The sequence below is a fragment of the Neophocaena asiaeorientalis genome, unplaced genomic scaffold (genome assembly GCF_003031525.2).
Source record: "Neophocaena asiaeorientalis asiaeorientalis breed wild unplaced genomic scaffold, Neophocaena_asiaeorientalis_V1.1 scaffold299, whole genome shotgun sequence".
Taxonomy (NCBI): domain Eukaryota; kingdom Metazoa; phylum Chordata; class Mammalia; order Artiodactyla; family Phocoenidae; genus Neophocaena; species Neophocaena asiaeorientalis.
In genome coordinates, this window is record NW_020172626.1 from 2,017,756 (window position 1) to 2,037,560 (window position 19,805).

At 41.2% G+C, this 19,805-nt stretch overlaps 1 protein-coding gene and 1 non-coding gene across 9 annotated transcripts in view; one reads left to right on the top strand and one right to left on the bottom strand.

Annotated features, from left to right (window-relative positions):
* The window catches only part of NCOA2 (nuclear receptor coactivator 2), a 169,406-nt gene that overhangs the window by 27,316 nt on the left and 122,285 nt on the right, over positions 1-19,805 (bottom strand). For 7 of the 8 annotated variants that reach the window (XM_024739019.1, XM_024739023.1, XM_024739022.1 and 4 more), the window contains 5 exons: positions 16,578-16,725; positions 13,473-14,742; positions 5,995-6,205; positions 3,469-3,675; positions 548-763 (listed from right to left, as the gene is read on the bottom strand). In XM_024739019.1, the coding sequence (XP_024594787.1) occupies positions 548-763; positions 3,469-3,675; positions 5,995-6,205; positions 13,473-14,742; positions 16,578-16,725 (2,052 nt within the window). The remainder of the gene's footprint in view (positions 1-547; positions 764-3,468; positions 3,676-5,994; positions 6,206-13,472; positions 14,743-16,577; positions 16,726-19,805) is intronic. The other variant, XM_024739024.1, reaches the window with a different exon arrangement.
* On the top strand, positions 5,201-5,273 carry TRNAG-UCC (transfer RNA glycine (anticodon UCC)). The gene has a single exon. It is a non-coding gene; the product is annotated as a tRNA-Gly (tRNA).

A 19,805-nucleotide genomic window follows, 5' to 3' on the forward strand; every position in this document is an offset into this window, starting at 1 on the left:
ATATAAATGGTATCACACAGTGTACCAGATCATTAATTTTAATAACATGTGAGCTGTATCCAAAGAGAATTCTAGTGATCCCTACATTTTGTGAGATGCTCTCTAAGAGCCTGCACTTTCAGTGAGGAACTGGGAGAGTCTGGTTTAACAGTCTAGGGTAGTGGCCCAGGGATCTGCATTTTAAGGTCCTGATGACCACGCAGAGTTAGGAACCACTGGTGCATCACTGAAATGCTTCTTCAGAACATCATCTGTGTAACATTTATAGTGTTACAATGCAATTCACTCCCTGCAAAAGTTGAAAGTAGATAATTTAACGAAAATAAAACGTCATAAAGGTAGTGGGTTCTCTTAGGTAACCGGAAAACCTGCAATTCTATGATCCTATACAGAGTTCCAGCAAAATCCCACTTATGACAGCTTGACATGGGGGGATTACCTAAACCGCAAATGAGCAGCATGTCTTGACAGAACTTATGGAGCTTGCTCCTCTCTTCTTCTAAGAAAGGATAAAAATGAAAAGCAAAGAGCACAGGAACTACCTTACCTATATTCATGACCTGAGGCTGAAGCATCTGTCTTTGGCCAGGCTGGCTGTTGGGTCTCATGGGGATGCTGGCTGTTGGGTTCCGAATCATACCTCCTTGGATCGGCCGGTTCATGGCACTGGTGGTAGCAGCACAGGTGACTCTCACAGCAGAACTCTGAGGTGCCCATTCCCCAGATGGCAGGGTGGGCCGGGCAGCATTACTACCAATCATGCCTGCAGGCAAGCCAGAGAAAACGGAGATACAGTGACTGGAAACACAGTCAGCATGTATGAACACCAGACGATCTGACTCTGGTACGAGACGTTCATTCTCAATACACGGTTAGCCCAACAGCTCAGGCCCTCACCGGCACAGACACGGGCCCCTGGCTAAGAAACACGAGATGGCAATTACTACGAAGTTTTTCACAACACGGACTTGCCACTCTTTACAGTTCGGAAAAGCTGTTAAAATTGTTCCCATATGTACTTAGAAACAGGTGCTGTGGCGTGTGGATAACCCCAACTTCCTTCCTCAGGAAGTGAATCACATTAGCTGATATACACGTCAATGCTTTACTTTCCAAAAGAGAAGTGAGGCTAAGAGGAACAAGGTACAAACTGATAATCAATATTCGAATTAAAAACCCAAATCACAGAGAATATCCCATGAAGCCCCGGCCAGACTTTCAATCCCCAAATCCCTTTCTGAGCATTATTAATCTGTTAAGCTTCCAAGCTGACCAAAGCAGCCTCGGAAGCTGGGGGAATGACAGCATCTTTCCACTCCAGTTCTTTTTGGCCAAGGCAAGGGAGTGCCAACCACTTCAGTGGACCTGGACCACCACACTCCTGGCCATATAGGTCTAGGCTGCGTTGGGACAGATTTGTAAAAACCCTTGTATACATTGAGATAGTAACAGCTATATGACCACACACACCAGTGAGAAGAGCACAACACTGCTGGGCAGATCATGCGTTTGCTCTCTCTGGCCTGCCCCCCGAGATGCTGGCAATGGCCAGACACGGGCTAAGACTTGATATCCTAAAGGGGAACAACCCCGAGTGAGGACCCTTCATTCTGAAGCATTTAATAATGGATGTGTAACAGTTCTGCTTTCAGAGACATGGCTTGCTTTCATTTACTTTAGTTATGATAAACAACTAAAAAATAGGGTATTATTTCCGAAATGGAGAGAACATGTATTGCGGATGGTTTTTCACTGGTGAAATGAGAATGTGCTACATTAGGATGATTTAGAGTTAAGGGTAATTAGACTGAACAAGTTAGAACAATATTATGTTAATACATATTTTAAAAACCGTTTTAAGGCTAGGTTTGAATTATACAAAGATGTGGGAGAAAAGGCATTTTCTCTTTCAAAAAATCTATTATCTAATTAATATAACAAGATTATAGAAAGCATAGAAAGCAGGAAGGAAAATAACCCATAATTCGAAATATTAATGCAGTTGTAACCAGGGTAGTCTCTTTCAGGTTTTTTTCATTTTTCTTTTTGAAACAAAGCACAGGCATTGTATGATCTTCATAGCCTGGATGTCAGTCATCTCCAGGCTGCCCAGATTTGAATATAGGTATATCCCCCAATTCCTAAAGGTCCTCCAAGAACCCAGATCTTCTTGTATTCCAATAAGAAGCCACCTTTCATAAATCATTGGCTCCTTTTCCCTTACAGAATTTTACATAAGTCAATATTTTACTTATATAAATCAATACTTTATTGTAAAAATAATGTAAAACTAATATGGCATTGTTTCTGTGAATAAATAAATTAGTGATGTAGTCAGTGCCTGGCACATATAGTAGGCGCCTAATAAACACTTGCTGAATGAATAAACTATTTTAATACAACATTCTTCACATTTCCCATGAACTGCTTACCAACAACAGAAAGTTAGAAAAGAAATCCATCTTTTCAACCCTTAGATTGAACTCTTATTTTCTGTTAACTATCTAAATGGCAATGTGTATACAGGGGTTACAGACTAAGCTAAAAAAACACCAAGAATTAAAACCCAGGAATATAAGTTCTTTTTATAATATCTGTTTCTTTCAATGCCTTTGTCTCCAGCGGTAAACCGTGAGCAGTTCTCCATCAGAAAACTTAGCATCCTAAGGGTACAGGATACCACAGGGTACAGATACCATAGGGTACAGGACGTGGTGGTAATAGCAATCAATGCTGCAGCAGGGATTCCTAGCCCGAACCGGGTGGAGGTTTGGGAGTACGGCTGCTGCTATGACGGTGACTACCCCTTAGGAATATGCATGGGCAACTTTAAGGCAGACACCTTAAGTTACAGCAGGTCAAGGGCCAAACCAGATCACAGGCAACTTCACAGATCTTTAAAAATGGAGCCCCTGGATCAGCTACTCTTAGGCCAGGCATACTACTATGTAAAGTTCGTTTTTTGTTTTTTTTTTTAAAGTTAGTTATTTTTAATTAATGTTTTTTTTTTTTTTGGAATGAGAATTGCTATTGTTACGAGTATAAAAGGTTGGCTGAATTTTAAACCTTCATTCTGAAATTCGTCCAACACAAGTCTAACAGGAAATTCTGGGGTTATCAGCAGATTATCACGACAAGCTAGCAACCACCAAATTATTTTACACATATCACTACAATGTCTGGAATTGTAACTGGAGTAGAAGTGAAATAAGCCTATGCCATAGGATTAATGATTAGAACCCTTGTAAGAACAATGATCACAGAATAAAAGGGTCAGCTTACTTGAATGCTTTCCGATGTTTCATATACCATGCTCGCAGTGAAAATTTGCAGAATTTAGTTACATTCAAATGTTAGTTTCTAGCAAAAAAAATTTCACTTGAAAAATTTTACTAGTTTGATGTGGATGAATACATCATTAAGTTAAATAACCCACCGATAAAGTTAACAGCACATTTGAGCCCTTACCTGTGCTACTGTTCCCTAAATTTCCTTGGTTTCCTATCATCCCTTGATTACCCATCATTCCTGGCTGAGGTATCACTGAGTAGGGACTATTGTTTCTGATTGGTGGGAAAGGTCCAGCACCAGTTGGGCTTTGCAATGTGATGTCAAGTGGTAAATTCTGGTTTGGCAATAACCTGCCCAGTTGCCCTGGTCGTGGGTTATTAAAAGCTAAGGAGAAAACAAATGAAAATTTAAGGTTAATATAGGATAATGGAATATAGCAACAGAAGTAGTGTTCAGGGAAAATGTCGTTTGTAAAATAACAAAGATATGCATGTCAGGGACCAACTGCCTACATAAAAGACAAATTCACAGACAAAAAAACATGTGGCGCCAAAACACAGACTTGCCATCTAACCAACAAGTCTCTAATTTAATTCCTGACAACCTTTCAAAACAAAAAAAAAGGAAAAGGAAAAAAAAGAGCATGCCTATTATTTACCATATATTTTTCTCCCCAATATTAACTTCTAATATTCAACTGTATTTGTTAAGGAAACTACTAATATTTTTTTCATATATTATTTGAATTTAGCAATATTGCTTTGTCACAGCTGTGAAGCCATAAACATCTCCTGCATATAGCACCAAACCCAGATACGTGTGGTTTGGACACGAGACTATCATTTTTGAATTGGACTTTCCTAGGAATAGAATTAGGTTAAAAATGTCTACTCTCATTGGAAGTTAAAATCTTTAAATGTGTGAACTCTGGTACCTGAAGTTAGTATTGAAGCTTTAGGGCCCTGTTAAGTCTTCTAAATATAGCTTCTTTAAATTCCAGATACATTTATATTTGAAAGGATTCTTATGGTTAGTTCACAAGAGTTTATTGTGCAGTAAGTACTACACCAGCACACTATACTATCACACAGACAACCAGTGATTTGATAACAATGTTTCTACAAGAACAAAGATATTATAAATTACAATTCATAGGGCTAATATAGTAAATAATATAAAGGACTTTATTTTCTCTGAATTATATAAACACAGTATGAAACAGAACATTTAAAACACGTTAACATTCTTAACAATCAATAACAGAAAAAAAATATTTAGAAGAATTAGGGTTTAAATGAAAACGATGTACATGCTTAAGCTGACTTCCTCAGGTTTAGGTATCTGGTTACCATTCAGTAGTCTGAATACCATCAGGAGGTACAGATAAGGAGAAACCACGAGTTTTCAGGCAGTCCTCTATTAACTCCGCTGGGTCATGAGCGTAAACCCGCTACTGTGTTTCTTACTCACTTCTCAACTCTGTGACTTTGTGATCTCTCATAGGCCATAAGCAACCCTCCATTCCCTAAGAAGTAGGCACGTTTGACAGATAACAAGCAAAAACTCTGTGTTGTTTTACCCTTTTCAGAATGATCACGAATCACTTTGAGAAAAGATCTATTAATCAAGGATATTTTGTGATTTGGTTGATGGTTGCCATTTCTGATTTGAGAACAGACGCTAAGCTTTGGGTCAAACGGTATCTGAAGAGGGACAAATCATTCTGTTCACCAATTTAACACTGAAGAGGTTCTCTGTCTTTCTACAGATCATGTCCCTACCGCAGGAAAGATATTTTCTTCTGCTCAAAACTATCGGACAACTTTGGCTAACTATCAAGTTTGTAAACTAAGTGTTCAAGGTGGAGAAAGACCTCATCTTAAACTTACAAAAATATAAAATAGGGAACTCCCTGGTGGTCCAGTGGTTAAGACTCTGAACTTCCACTGCAGGGGGCACAGGTTCGATCCCTGGCCGGGGAACTAAGATCCCGCATGCTGCACGGTGCGGCCAAAAAAAAAAACCAAGAACAGGGAACTGAGATCCTGCAAGCCGCACAGTGCGGCCAAATAAATTTAAAAAATTAAAAAAATAAAAGTAAGCGATAAAAAATGTCACTTACAAAACAGTCTAAGGTCTTCCAGCTGCATATCATACTAATTGAACTTAAGATGCACTTAGAAAACATTTATATGATAAATTTCCATGTAAAATGGATATTTATATGAGGATTCCTAAGAGATAGGACAAGGTATTTTTAATGTGTGTAGCCCTTTCATGTATGAGTATTTTGATAAAAAAATTTTAGTAGTATATTATTCCTGAAGAGTCAGCATAACTTTCTAAGTTTCTGTCTTTTAAGTATTCAGCCATATATTAAGACACAGAAAATCTATTTTAAGCTCCACTTATGAAGGCAGTAACTGAAATGAAGGGAAGTATGACAATCACCCGAAGAACTTTATCAATGCAGGTCAGTCTCACTCCGTGCTGATTATATTAACCACAAGCGCCTGCAAAAAGGCCATGTTTACTAGAATCCACCCTGAATGCTGTTTTGAAGGGCTGGGACGGTAGGTGGTGCTATCTGACCATAAAAACCTTGAAGTGACTAAGCTGTTTGCGTCAGATTTTAATAACCCCTGTTTCTGATGGTGATAACATGGGAATTTCTTGGCATAACCATCAATATCTCATACTCACTGCTCTGTGAAATTCGCAATGCTGTTTTCTGGGCTCCAACAGGTGTAACAGGGCTGCTCTCGGCTGTGAGTTGCATGAGGTCATTGATGATGGCTTGCTTGTCAACTGATCCAGCAGGGGCGCCTGGCCTCGTGTCTGGGAAAAGCTGTGGTAATTGACTATTCTGCAAATCATCCAAAATCTCCTCCAAGTTGTCCAGCTCACTGCCAGGCTGCGGTTAACAAACAGAAGGGTTTATCCAGTCCCACGCGAAGAGTGGGCGCCACAGGCCCGGTTTGCAATTACAGACCTAACCGGTATAAGGCACCAGAGCCAAACAAGAGATGCAGACACATGCGAACCTGAGGTCTAACAGTTAATTGATCATCTTTAAAAAGAATTAAATCAACAAAGGACAAATAATTTAATCTCTTACTCCTCAGTTTCCTCATCTGTGAAAAGAGAGATGCCTCAATTAGAAAGAAAGCTCTCTTCTAGCACTGTGATTCACTGGCAATTTATAAATTCCCCTTTATTTTATGCTAATAATTCAATTAATTATGAGCATGTGTATTTCTAATTAACCATGGGTGTACTATGACTTACAGTCCAGGCCTAGGTTTTGTGGTTAACTCTCCTGACGAAATAACAACAACAAAAAATTGGTGGAAAATACGATCCAAATTTACATGAAATCAGTATTTAATAAATGGTCATTTCCTTTTAGAACTTTGTTTTTCTTTCTTTCTTTTTTTTTAAGAGCAAGGAGTGAAATGCACGAGGAGCTTGAAGTAACCATGAACAGCTCAGCCCTGTCTTTTCCATTTGAGTGGTGTTTTTTTTCCTGCTTACACTTTCAGTTTCGAATGACACTGGCTTTCTCAGTCACTCACCAGCTTTGGTGACAAATGCAGGGAAGCAGGATGAAAACACAGCAGCTATTAATTTGACTTTACAGAAGCCATAGAAATATTTCTTACAGCTTTTCCCTTTATTAAAATAATTTCCTTTCAACTACCAACATTAAAATAATAAGGTACATATCACCACTATTTCACACCTAGTGCTTTTCTTCCAGAGAGCTCAACTGAATTTATATTCGTTTAAGTAGAACCTATCTGTGTGCCAAGTATTTAAAATCAGACAGTGCCAACCACATAAGAAAATGGCTAAGTTAACTCCCAGGATTACTTTCTAGTGAAGAGAGTGGTAAGAATGATTCTCCTGATGTGCAGGTGGAAAAACACAAGTTAGGCAACTTCAGCAAAGTCACTGGATGGACTCTGAATCCATGACCATGTGACTGACCCTTTTGTCTACACTGGCAATTCAAATGAATGCATTTACATCTGACAGGAGGTATACTTAAAGCAGAATGGCTTACAGTTTTATTCTATACACTAGAAGCTGCATTTACTAAGGTTTTTGCAATTTATGGCAAATGTAAATCTATACAGGAAGTCTTTTTACTGGACATAATTTCTCAAGTTAGGAAGGATACAATGAAGTGATATTTTATTGGATTCTTTGTTCAGAGTCAACTAGCTTAGTGAGAACTTGGAGATCCATTTTCCAGGGAATTCCTAATGCACTGTTTGAGCAATTACAAGACCATTTTCTAGTTAGTTTAGCCACCCGTTTCTAACAAAAGAGGGAGGGATCAAACTTGGGAGAGCTACATCTTAGGTAAGGGTTAGGTTCCAAAGTTAGCATCCTAAAGTATAGACAGACACAGACAAAATGATCCTTAGAACGGCTCGGGAAGGAACCTTATTGTATGTCCCCTCCACCAAGGGCAACACAGCCAGTTTTCCCTCCAGAGTGAAAGCACATCACTGCTTCTCTGGCTGAGTCCGAAATGACGAAGTTTACGCGGGGGCCATTCCGCACTGAAAAAGCCTGTAGCTACGTTTCCACACTACTGGAGCTTCAAGGGAACCAAAACCCAGTTGAGTCTCTTGAACGGTAGGCAAAACTGCTCACGTGGCTTAACCATTTAATAGCTATCTCTCCTTTTCTTTTTTCTTCTTCTGAATGTGTATGGACAATTTTGGGTAAGTTAAACATGAGTAAAGTGACTCCGTTGGAAAGCTATCGTTATCATGTTTTGCTGAATACGTAAGATACAAACATCAGTGTAATAAGCACTTATCACCCTCTGAGGACAGTGCCTGGAACACAGCAATGGACACTCAGTCAACCCGATGAGTTCTCTCAACTATTTTTTTTTTTTTTTTTTTGTCCCTCAACTATTTTAACCGGTAATTTAAAACATTTCCCAGAATCAACTCAATTTCTCATAGAAATTCCTATCCTTTCTATAATTTCTCAGAAAAATGTTTCATGAAGGTGGATAGGGACACTTCCCTGGTGGCGCAGTGGTTAAGACTCCGCCTGCCAATGCAGGGGACACGGCTTCGAGCCCTGGTCCAGGAAGGTCCCACATGCCGCGGAGCAACTAAGCCCGTGTGCCACAACTACTGAGCCTGTGCTCTAGAGCCCGCGAGCCACAACTACTGAAGCCCGTGCGCCTAGAGCTGGTGCTCCGCAACAAGAGAAGCCACTGCAATGAGAAGCCCGCGCACCGCAACGAAGAGTAGCCCCCGCTCGCCGCAACTAGAGAAAGCCTGCGCACAGCAACAAACACCCAGTGCGGCCAAAATTAAATAAATTTATTAAAAAAAAAAAGATGGATAAATATCCTTATGGTTGTATCATGAAAAGAGCTACAGAGGTATTAAGAGGTTCTAATAAACTGTGAAGTTTATTGCTATCCTAGGAAACCAGGTTTCCCTACTACAGTAATGCTGCCTTGCGTAGAGTATTTTAAAATTCATTGCTTGTGAAGGGGTGAGAGGGTGGGCCGTAATAAGTAATAAGCTACTTCTTTTTTTTTTTTTTTTTGCGCTACGTGGGCCTCTCACTGTTGTGGCCTCTCCCGCTGCGGAGCACAGGCTCTGCACGCGCAGGCTCAGCGGCCATGGCTCACGGGCCCAGCCGCTCCGCGGCATGTGGGCTCCTCCCGGACCGGGGCACGAACCCGTGTCCTCGGCATCGGCAGGTGGACTCTCAACTACTGCGCCACCAGGGAAGCCCAATAAGCTACTTCTTGAGAAAGCTTTGCAGATGCCTTGAATGAGAGACGGCCCAAATAAATAGCTCATATAAACGATAATAAAAATAAAGTAGATTATTTTCCTCAATGGATGCTCTTGTATTTGCTCCCAATCACAGACATGCGTAAAAGAAAAAGCTTTTACAATATAGATTAATAGTCTGCGTCCAGACTCTCACCTTTCCTTTTTACCTTTACTCTTTTCACACAAATAAAATGATACTTTAAACCATCGTGAATAGAAAAATAACCATCATAGTTTCAAAGAGTTCTAATGATAGGATTCATGATTCTTCCTTTGTGATCTACTCTTGTGTCGAATATGATGAGTTTAAAATAAGTCTAAGGTTAATCTCTCTCTCTATATATACATAGCTATATAAAACAATATATTTGGACGGTTTAAACCTATCTATTGGTTCTTTATTTCAAATAATTACATAATTTAAAATCCATGATTTTCCTTGATTTTTATTTTTAAAAAGCATATGTTAAAACTGATTTTCTAATTTTAATCTTTGCCATTTCTAAGAGCTGATCAAATTCAACGGTGTTTCAGTCTAGCTTTGACAAGTAACTAAAACACTTATTTGTCTTAAGAAAGTCACGCAGGGACTTCTTGGCGCTGTATTCAGAAGGAACTGGTTCTTTGGAGACCCTTAACTATGGACACTATAGTATACGAATTCATTCAGCTTACCACCAGAAAAACGCATTACGAAAATTTCCCCACTAGAGATAATATTGCTTTGCTTGTGTTTATTTCTTGTCAGTATTTGGAGTATGCATTTAAATGAATCTAACTGTCTCAACTTTCCTTGAAATGTTCTTTTTCAAGGAGAATATCTCTACACCTTTGGTTGCCTAGGAATAAAATTTGACGACTACGGGCATTTTCTTCTGTAGTCACGTAAGTCCTGGAAGGGGTGCATTTGATCACATGAAGTTTCTGATCAAACATTTCTGCCCCCTAAGTAAGCTTTCATTCTCATCAAAAGTTCTTCTAGTTCCTATCTAGTTCCTTTCTCAGGCATGATTTCTTCACAAGACAAAAAGATTAATGCCTTCCTTGAAAACGCTTTGCCAAGATACTTCCAAGTTCTGCTTAGGCATCTCTTCGAATGCTCAAATTAGCCACATCAATTTGAAGAGTTGGTTTAAACTATTTCAGGCAGAAAATGAGTCAGAAAGATTTTTGTAAAAGTTCTACAAAATGAAAATTGGACTTGATTTCTGCAATTTTTTCTGGTTTTATGAATTTTTCATGTGTCAAATCAATTTGTTTTCTGAAGGAAATATAAAGAACACATGTAGTTTAATACACGTGTTCTAATAAACTACAAAACAGCGTTTCAAAAATTATTTTTTAAACTGTTATTTTACCACATTTGCCTAACATAAAATTGCTTTAAAAAATGGCAACACAATTCTACCACAGTTGGAGGGAAATTTTCAGGACACTAAGAGTTTAAAATATGGTTTGCTTTTCTAATGGAGCCAAATAACAAGAAGAAATTCTTTACAGACTATTTCTAAACCCTCATCATAAGTGGCCCAGCAGCATTAAGAAAGAGCAAAAGAGTAGCATTTAGTTAATATCATTTACACATGCTCCATTGTGTAAATAAGTATATAACTTAAAAGTCAGTGAACATATCGGAAATTTTTCTGTCATTGTTTCCTGTTGGTTATGAAACACTGTAGAAACAAATGTTGTTTAAATACTCTACCAAGTGAAGAATGCTATTTTAGGTATAATGGCACCATCGAAGTACTTCCTGCCCTTAATAAGTTAGTGATAGGTTAAACACACACTCGGATAATGGCTCTTTTCTGAGTCCAAATAACAAGACAGTCAACTGTGCAACTCAGGCTTGCTAACAGTTTAACTTACTGAATAAAAACGTGTTGTGTTCCCCTGAAGTGAAAGAAAAACCTCTGATAAATCTGTACAGAAGTCAGTAGGAGATACAATCAACCTGTATTTGGGAAAAGTGAAGGAGGGTGGGAAGTGAAAGAATCCCTGTTTTTTTTTTTTTTCTTAAAGTCAGTCATTCTAACTTTGATCTAAATTTAGGTAATGCATACTTCCTGTGGTAACCTTTCTTTTCAAGCTGCAATGTTTTTGATGTGAAAATTGCTCTGAAGCACTATTTTTTTGGTGGAGTTTTAAAATGGGAATAGATGGAGGGTAAAACCAGGAACTGGGTTTCATTAAGAAAAAAATACTGTGTGTATGGGTGAGTGTGAGTGTGTGTCCACCCAAAATGACAGGTTTGTGCTGATAACACTCTGTGCTTTAAGTTCCCAAAGTACCATAATGTTGATCAGAAAAAACATTCTTTTAAATACCAATTAGAAACCTGCAAGTGACTCAAGGACTTTAAAAAAACAAACAGAACTTCTTCTTTGTCAGTTTCTTGTATGAAGTTAGTGTAATCACATAGGTAAATACAGAAATGCCAAACAGTGCCCTCCTTCCCTGACCCTCTAAGTCCCTAGGGCCTCAGGCCTGGGATAGAAATAAATTCTGTTTATGGAGCAGGAGACCAGCCACTTAGCCACTAAGCCAAGGGGGACCTCATGAGTCACCATCTTGCCCTCTAGCATGTGTCAAGAGACCTGAGCGGCAGTATCTCTGCCTGCCACTCTGAACTGCCACTAGCTCTGCGTATTCTAATCTAGTAAACCTCAAAAGATTAAAACATCTACAGCTGTCAATATGCTTTTACACTACACTTTATCCAAGATATTGTTATTAACTTTCCCCTGAGCCCCCGGGTCCCCCCATGCAATGATCTTACAGCATCACAGAGTAGCTGGTGTAGAGAACTCAGGACTAACACCTAAGTTTAAGGATTCATCCTCACCAAAGGTGTTTACACAATTACGCTGTTTCCCTCACGAAGGGCACAAGGAATGGTAGCAGCTGTCCAGACATCAAAGTGAAAGACAGACAGGAAGCTGCGTGCTCAGGACCTGGAAGGAGGCCGGCTGTGCTTGGCCTCGGCACCCGCCCCCAGTCTGTGCTCTCCACCCCAGGGCTGCTGCTGGGTCAGCCTCCACCCGGGAGGTCCAAGGTGACGGCCAGGGGTGCTCCTCTCTCGTCTCCCCATGCACACCTTGCCCCTGAAGACAGCGACACCTAAAATGTCCACTTGTAAAACAAGTTTCAAGGCCATATCAGTGAACCATTTTCAGTAGAGAGGCCTGTGCAGCTTCTGCACTTCTTAACCCATCACGACTTACGGCGGCGCTCAGGGATGGCATGGTTCATGAAGTCCTGGATCTTTACCCCACCGGTCGTTGATTCCCCAGAAAACCCTTTATGCCAAGTCATTATTGTCAGCAATAAATCATTTTTTTTTTTAAATAGGAAAATTTTAAACAGTTTGCATTTTCCCTCTGTGATGTCACTACCTCAGAGAGTCATCAAGAATGACTCTGAATATCACTTTAGCTATCCTTGGTTTTCTCAGGAAATTAATTTTTCACGTAAGAACAACAGATAACGCAACCTATTATTTCAGTTTTGCACTTATATTTGATGGTTCCGCTCTACCAACATCAAGGCCAACTTTACCTCCCCTCTACTCTCCATTTCCCCTTAAATACTTTCTATGCCGATGGTCTAAGAAATTCTTTAGCGTTAAGCAGAAGTCATGATTGAGAATAAAGAGAGGTAGAATGATCTTCACTGAGTCTGAAAACCAGTCAGACTCTGCTCTTAAAAAGGGAAAGGTGAAAAAAAAAAAAAAAAAAAAAAAAAAAAAAGGGAAAGGTGAGTAAAAAATAATTTAATTAAGTCTGTCCTGACAAAGCCCACTTTTGAGGAAGTGATTATCTCCAATTTAGGTATGTTCTAATAACAGGGGTCAGCAAACCCCAGCTGGCCTGCGGGCTAGATCCTGCCCACCACCTGTTTTTGTATGGCCCATGCACTAAGAATGGACTTACATTTTCTAATAATTGAAAAAAAAATCAAAAGAAGAGGATCCTGTGACACGCAAAAATTGTATAAAATTCAAATATCAGTTTGACTGAAACACAGCACGCTCGTTTGTTCCTGTGTAGTGTCTAGGGCTGTGTTTGCAAGCCAGGGGTGGAACTAAATAGCTGTGGCAGACAGTGTGAGGCCTGCAAAGCCTGAAATATCACCACTCGACCCTTTACAAGATAAAAGTCAGCTCTATAGCGACGTCACTCTTTGCTAGACAGAGTGTTTGGAACACGCGGCCTCAGTGAGAATTAACTCTGTTTCAAGGCAAGAACAAAGGAGAAGACTTATTTTTATCCAGTCACCTGAGGTCTCAGAAGGCCCCTGTGGAGAAATCCCTGATGGCTATGGATCAGTACACTTGGGGGGACACATGACAAACCTTACCTGGTCACTGGGCTCAAAGCTCATCTCCTCCTTCTCGGCTTTCATAGTGATTAATTTCGTGTTACTGGCAGGGTCTGTCTTACTGTCCAGTCGCTCCAGTTTGGGGGTGATTTCTGGTAAGCCGATGTCTTTAGTATCATCCTTATCGAGCAGGTAGCGAAGCAGTGCATTCTCTTTCTTCTTGGGGCTCACTGGCTCCTGCTTAATAGTCACCTCGGACCCAGGAGCTGTGCTGCTGGCCTCCTGGTTCAGCTCTTTGCCCGTGGCTTCCGCTGTCAGCTTCGCCAAGTCCACGGGGGAACTGCTGTCCTGCAGGAGTCTGTGCAAAATCTTATGCTTCTCCTTGAGCGAGGTTCCGTGCGTCGACCCAGAGCCAGGCAAGCTGCCTGTGGAGTCCTTGTTGGTGTCCGACAGAGCGCCAGGCAAGGGCGAAGGCTCCATCTGGTCGGATTTGGTGGTTAGCAGCTGCAGGAGTTTGGTCTGCCCCTTGCCGTCATGCAGTCTGCCCTGCCCGTCAGGCCTCTCGCCGCTCCCGGCCTGGGGCAGGCCGGCCTCGCCGGCATCCTTCTGCTCCCCCGGGTGGCAGCTGCTCTCTGCTGGCCCGGCTGGACCTTCCGAGGGCTCCCCGTAAAGTCCGAAACAGTCTTTGGAGTCTAAGCTTCCCATCTTGCTGAGCGGGGGAGGATTCATATTCACCGGGGAGTTTTGCAAGTTGCCCATTTTGAGGTCCGGTGAAGCCAGCGACGACCCCAGTGAGACCCCGTGCCCCTCGCTGAGGGCCTGCAGTGCGTTGAGGGAACTGTTGGTGTAGCTATGGCTATTTCCTGTGCTGCTGCAAACTCCCACGGGGGAATGCAAGCTTCCTGCGGGGGAAAACTGACTGGGGGGGATTCGAGGGCTTCCGGCCACCCCAGGGCTCATGCGATGCCTCGGTGAGAGCATGGAGCTGGGCTGTCCTGGATTCAGGCCCGGGCTGCTTTGTGAGGGGCTGTTCATTTTGAGTGCATAGTTACTACCCTGAGGAGTGGTTGCCTGCATGCTCGACACGTGGTTCATTCCCCCGGAACCACCAAACCTGCCCATGGGCATGCCCATTTGTTCCTTTGGGCCGTTCATGGGGAAATTTATATTGCTACTTAGGGTCATGTCCTGACCTGGGTTCCCACTGCACATGGCCTGATGGGCAGGGCTGCTAGAGCTAATTGGATTCAATGGCTTTCCCATCGCTTGTCCAGTCAGATCCGGATTCATTACACACACATTCTGCTCTCTGTAGGGTGAGGAAAGAAATGTAAGATAAAGGGGAAGATACTGAGCAAGTTGTTATTAATTTTCGAAAATGAGGTTGCCTCATTTCTTTAAAAGAACGAACGACACGGAAGGAAAGGATAATACTTTGATGAAACAATCTGCAATTATGGGCAAGAACGAACACGCAGTGCTTTGGACCAAGAGGGATGTTTTTCAGTCCACTCATTAAGACATCTGTGGTTCTACAGAGGAAGTTGTGTTTAAATTTGACTACTACCATACTGAAAGCATAGGTGCTAGACAGGACATTAGCGGGCTTCCAATTACATAACATACCTTTCTCATTAAACGGTACGTTATCACGAATAACTGAGAGCTTGTACTGTCTGAAAGAAACGACCCAAACAAGTATAGCTGCCTTCAATTATCTGCCAGATTACAATTCCTAACAACAGACCCATCTGTGAGCCTGGAGCTTGATGTGTGCTACTTGGCTCAAGATGAAGAGTAAACTTAAGAGGGAAAAAAACTTGCCCCTAACTCTTCGAAACTCTGCAAGTTTTAGAGCCAGTAAAGTTACCAAAACTGTTTAGAATTAGATTACCTGTCTAACAGATCCCCCGCCTGGGTCCCCCTGGAAGGCAAAGCAACAGCCTCTCAGCCACACGGAAGGAACTGCAGATCGTCCCGAGTCTGTGATCTCATTCCCCAACTCGCAGGCAACCCTACTCCGCTCCTGGTCTCAAAGCAGGTTTGCTGAGCTGGATGATTTTCCAAGCCCTATGAGCTTTAATTTACAGCTTGGCAGTCACTTGTGAGTTACCAAGCGTGTTCACAAATCCAAACAAAACAGGTTTCACAAATTGTCAAACACCAGCTTTCAGTTAGGGGGGTGAAATGTGGCACATCTGTAATCACTTTCAAATTGTTTCAGTTTGAGGTCGGATTTATTAACAGTTGGCAAACAGGGCTGCTTGATTTTTTTATTCGCAATAAGAAAATAATTGAGAAATGTAACAAAAGAGAACTCCAGAGCAACTTTAGATATCTGCTGATAGCACCTCATAAAGTTTTACGTAGCACACATGTAAATATTTACATAACTTGAAATACAATCATTTCTCTAAATTTGTGCTCTGAAACTATATGGTTATGACACTTACCTTAAAATCAACATTCAAGTTTCCTTTCTTTTATTTTTTACGGAAATGTTCACTACCCTTCAATTTAAAGTCTAATGTCAAAAAGTTAATTTACACCTGAGAATAATAATCTAAAGTATTCCTTCTAAGTATATGTATATTTGAAAGTTTTAGATTTAAACACACAGGAGCAGAAGTCATTCTATATTCCTGCCCTGCATGTGTCACTGCTGGGAAATGATCAATTTTCTTCTCTGATGTAACAGGTAGTCAGTCATGTCAGAGCAAAGTGAGTGCTAGTCTATGTCCTTCCAGCTGGGTGTTAAGATTCACTAGCACTGGGAATTCCCTGGCAGTCCAGTGGTTAGGACTCTACGGTCTCACTGCCGAGGGCCCAGGTTCGATCCCTGGTTGGGGAACTAAGATCCCACAAGCCACGTGGCACGGTCTAAATAAAATAAAATAAAATAAAATTCACTAATATTAAGGCTAAAATTCAAAGTGTAGCCCTACTTTGAATTTCAGTATCGGGAGTTGTCTTTTAGCCAACAGTTAATAACAATGTAATTTTAACTTAATTTATATTTTACATGCCTGGGCTTGGTCAACAGAAATGTCTACCAAACCTGACAAGCTCTGGGATGACTTCCTGCTTTTGGAACCTTTCCTCCTGACTTGGGAAGGGCAGGTGGTGTCCCAGAACAAGGCTTACCTGTGCAGCATATGTAAAGATATCACAAGCTGAGGTTCGTTAGTAGTCTGAGAACGGATGAGCTTGCTCTTCGTTTGTGCAGCCACGAGAGTGCCGTCGGACAAGGAAAAACGATAGATCTGACTGAATGCCAATCCCTGTCTCAGCACTGCAGGCAAGCAAGGAAGCAGAACGCACATTTAGAAACAAAATCAGAAGGTGAGGGCCGGACAAGACATAATAACAGTAATAAACTTCGTTAAGTGTATTATTTTCCTACCAGCAGGTTAAACAGAGTTGTAAGTAATATTTCATGACATTAGAAATATTATACATTTTTAAAAGCACGTTTATCTTTCATTCAAAGTACCGATAAATTCAATATACTGTTTCTTCTCCCCCCCCACAAATGAAGCTTGGACCCTTAAACTACGTTCTTTTTAAAATCTTCAGTATCATGGCAAAACAGAGTGTAAACTTATTAACTCAAAACAAGCTTTACAATGATTTGTCTAAAATGTCAGGAAACAATGCAATGCATAAACATGATACCTCTACAGGGTACAATTTGCCTTTAATTTCTCTTCAAACTAATACAGTAGTAAATGTTACAGTAAAACTTATGCCATTGAATATATTCTCCGAATATTCATCTTGAAGTTACGTACTGTTTACTCCATTATCTCACACTACTATTCCCCAATTCTGTTTCTCGGTGTGTAAGAAGTATTATTTCTGTGGTCAGGATAACAGAAAGTAAAAGATAAACAATCACAGGAATCTTTTCAGAGAAAAAAAGGCTAAATAGAAAACTGAAATAATAAAAGTACAAATCTTAGTGACATGGAATTGGTTTAATGTCTGGATAAAGAGTCAGGCGTTTCCATTTTCAAGACCAGAGCAGAAAATATAACACTAGGTTAAAATAATTTCCCTTAAAATTTCAGATTTATCTTTAAAACAACTGTATTTTAAAACTGTCAAATACTGCATATTAAAAAAGAACACTTCAATTCAGAAAAAAAGGAGCCATACAGTTTAGTTACCTTCTAAACCATTTTAAGAAGACTACCATTTTCTACCACATAATCCTCAGCACAAATTTTGCGGGCTAAGTTAGTCCCAAAGCGGCCAATCACATTCACCATTCCACAAAATTACCATGAGAGACAGAGAGAGAAAGAGAGACAGACAGACAGACAGTCAGACAGACAGAGGTAGGTGCTGACACACAATGCGGATTCAGATTTTTTGGTAAAATTTCACTTTGAGCAATTTCCCTGACAAACACCCCTGCAGTTCCAGGTATTTAGGGACATGCAGTATTTAGGTATTACCTTCTGCCACCAACTGCTGCATGATTACTCTGAAGTGGCAGTACTGGAAATGAATCACTGTACATACACGTACCTTGCTTTGTACACTAAGTATGCCACTAAAAGGTGGCATAAATACCATTTTTATAATAGGACCCATATTTCCGATGGCTTATAATTTCAGAATTTTATCCGACCTTGGCTGTGATCCCTCAAGATTTTCCATCTCCATTTGGTCTATATCAAACACCTCTGCTGAGTAGATTTGTGTCAGCAAGCCCCTGAACGCATTCAGGAAGCTCCTCCATGTAAACAAAGCCTTCCAGCAGACTTTTATTCAATGCAAATGATTACCTTCAATCTGACTTATTTCACACATTTGGATGAAATGTATTTTATACACTGCAGCGTTTCCTTGCAGTGGGTCCCATCTGTTTAAACCTAGCATAGTGCCTAGTACATCTGGGTAAACCCTTTTCTAAGGAATCATGAAGCCACAGGATTAAATGTGGGGCATTGCTACTCAGGGCCCAAGGACACTGAACACGGCTGCTGATGGAGATTTCATATTCTTTGTTACTATTCTTTTTATTTTAAACCAGATCTAGTGAAATGGCAGGTTACTTATTGATTTCTGTCAAATGTAGCATCTTTATTTCCTCTTACTCTTTCCCACTTAACAGAAAAATGCTGGAAGACACAAATTGTTGGATTATGTGCTTATTTATTTCTAAGAAATAAGGATGAAGAAGATAAACAGGATGAATAAGATGAGGGAAAAATAAGGGAATGGAGAGAGAGGTCATTTACCATGACTTGTACTTTTTCATAATCAATCTTAAAAGTATAAAGTGTAAACATACAAACACTCTTGGTAAATGCCAAGGTCATGGATGCACGTTAAATGGAAGATGACCAACTAAAACTTGATCTTCAATAATGAGTTACAAATTCTTTCTGCAAAAATGCAGACGACTTGCCAAACTGAGTTATAAGGCATAGGGCCCCTGTCCCTCACAGGCAGCGTGGCCCCCATAGAATCCAGGCCCATAACCAAGTGCCCCTGCCAGGACATGCAGGGTCCACGAGAGGGGAGTCAGAAGACCAGAAGGAAAAAGTGTCTCTCCCTGGGCTTCCCTGGTGGCGCAGTGGTTGGGAGTCCGCCTGCCAATGCAGGGGACACGGGTTCCTGCCCCGGTCCGGGAAGATCCCACATGCCGCAGAGCGGCTGGGCCCGTGAGCCATGGCCGCTGAGCCTGCACGTCCAGAGCCTTGGCTCCGTAACGGGAGAGGCCACAACAGTGAGAGGCCCGCGTACCGGAAAAAAAAAAAAAAAGTGTCTCCCTCCCCCATGGAGTCCTGCTAAAGAAAAGAATTTTTCTTTGTTCTCACCAACTTAACAAAAACCCAGAATGTACTTGAGAAAAAGTGATGCTACAGAAAGAACCATGGGAGCAGCGTGGTGGTGAAGTGATGGCCAGGACAGGCCTCAGATCCAGCTCTGGAGCTGACACTTTAAAAAAAAAAAAAAAAAAATTATTTACTTATTTGGTTGCACTGGGTCTTAGTTGTGGCAGGTGGGCTGCTTAGTTGCGGCTCATGGGCTCCTTAGTTGCGGCACACGGGCTCCTTATTTGCAGCACACGGGCTCCTTAGTTGTGGCATGCAAACTCTTAGTTGCGGCATGCATGTGGGATCTAGTTCCCTGACCAGGGATCGAACCCGGGTCCCCTGCATTGGGACTGCAGAGTCTTAACCACTGTGCCACCAGGGAAGTCCCAGGAGCTGACACTTTCTAATTGAAGGCTTCCGAGGCCATGTCACCTGTGTCAGCTCCCCACTGACAGCACAAGAGTCAAACGCCCACTTCCTAGGTGGGCTGTGGCAATCAAGGGGCTCACGGAACGAGGGACAATGCCAGGCAAAGGGCAGG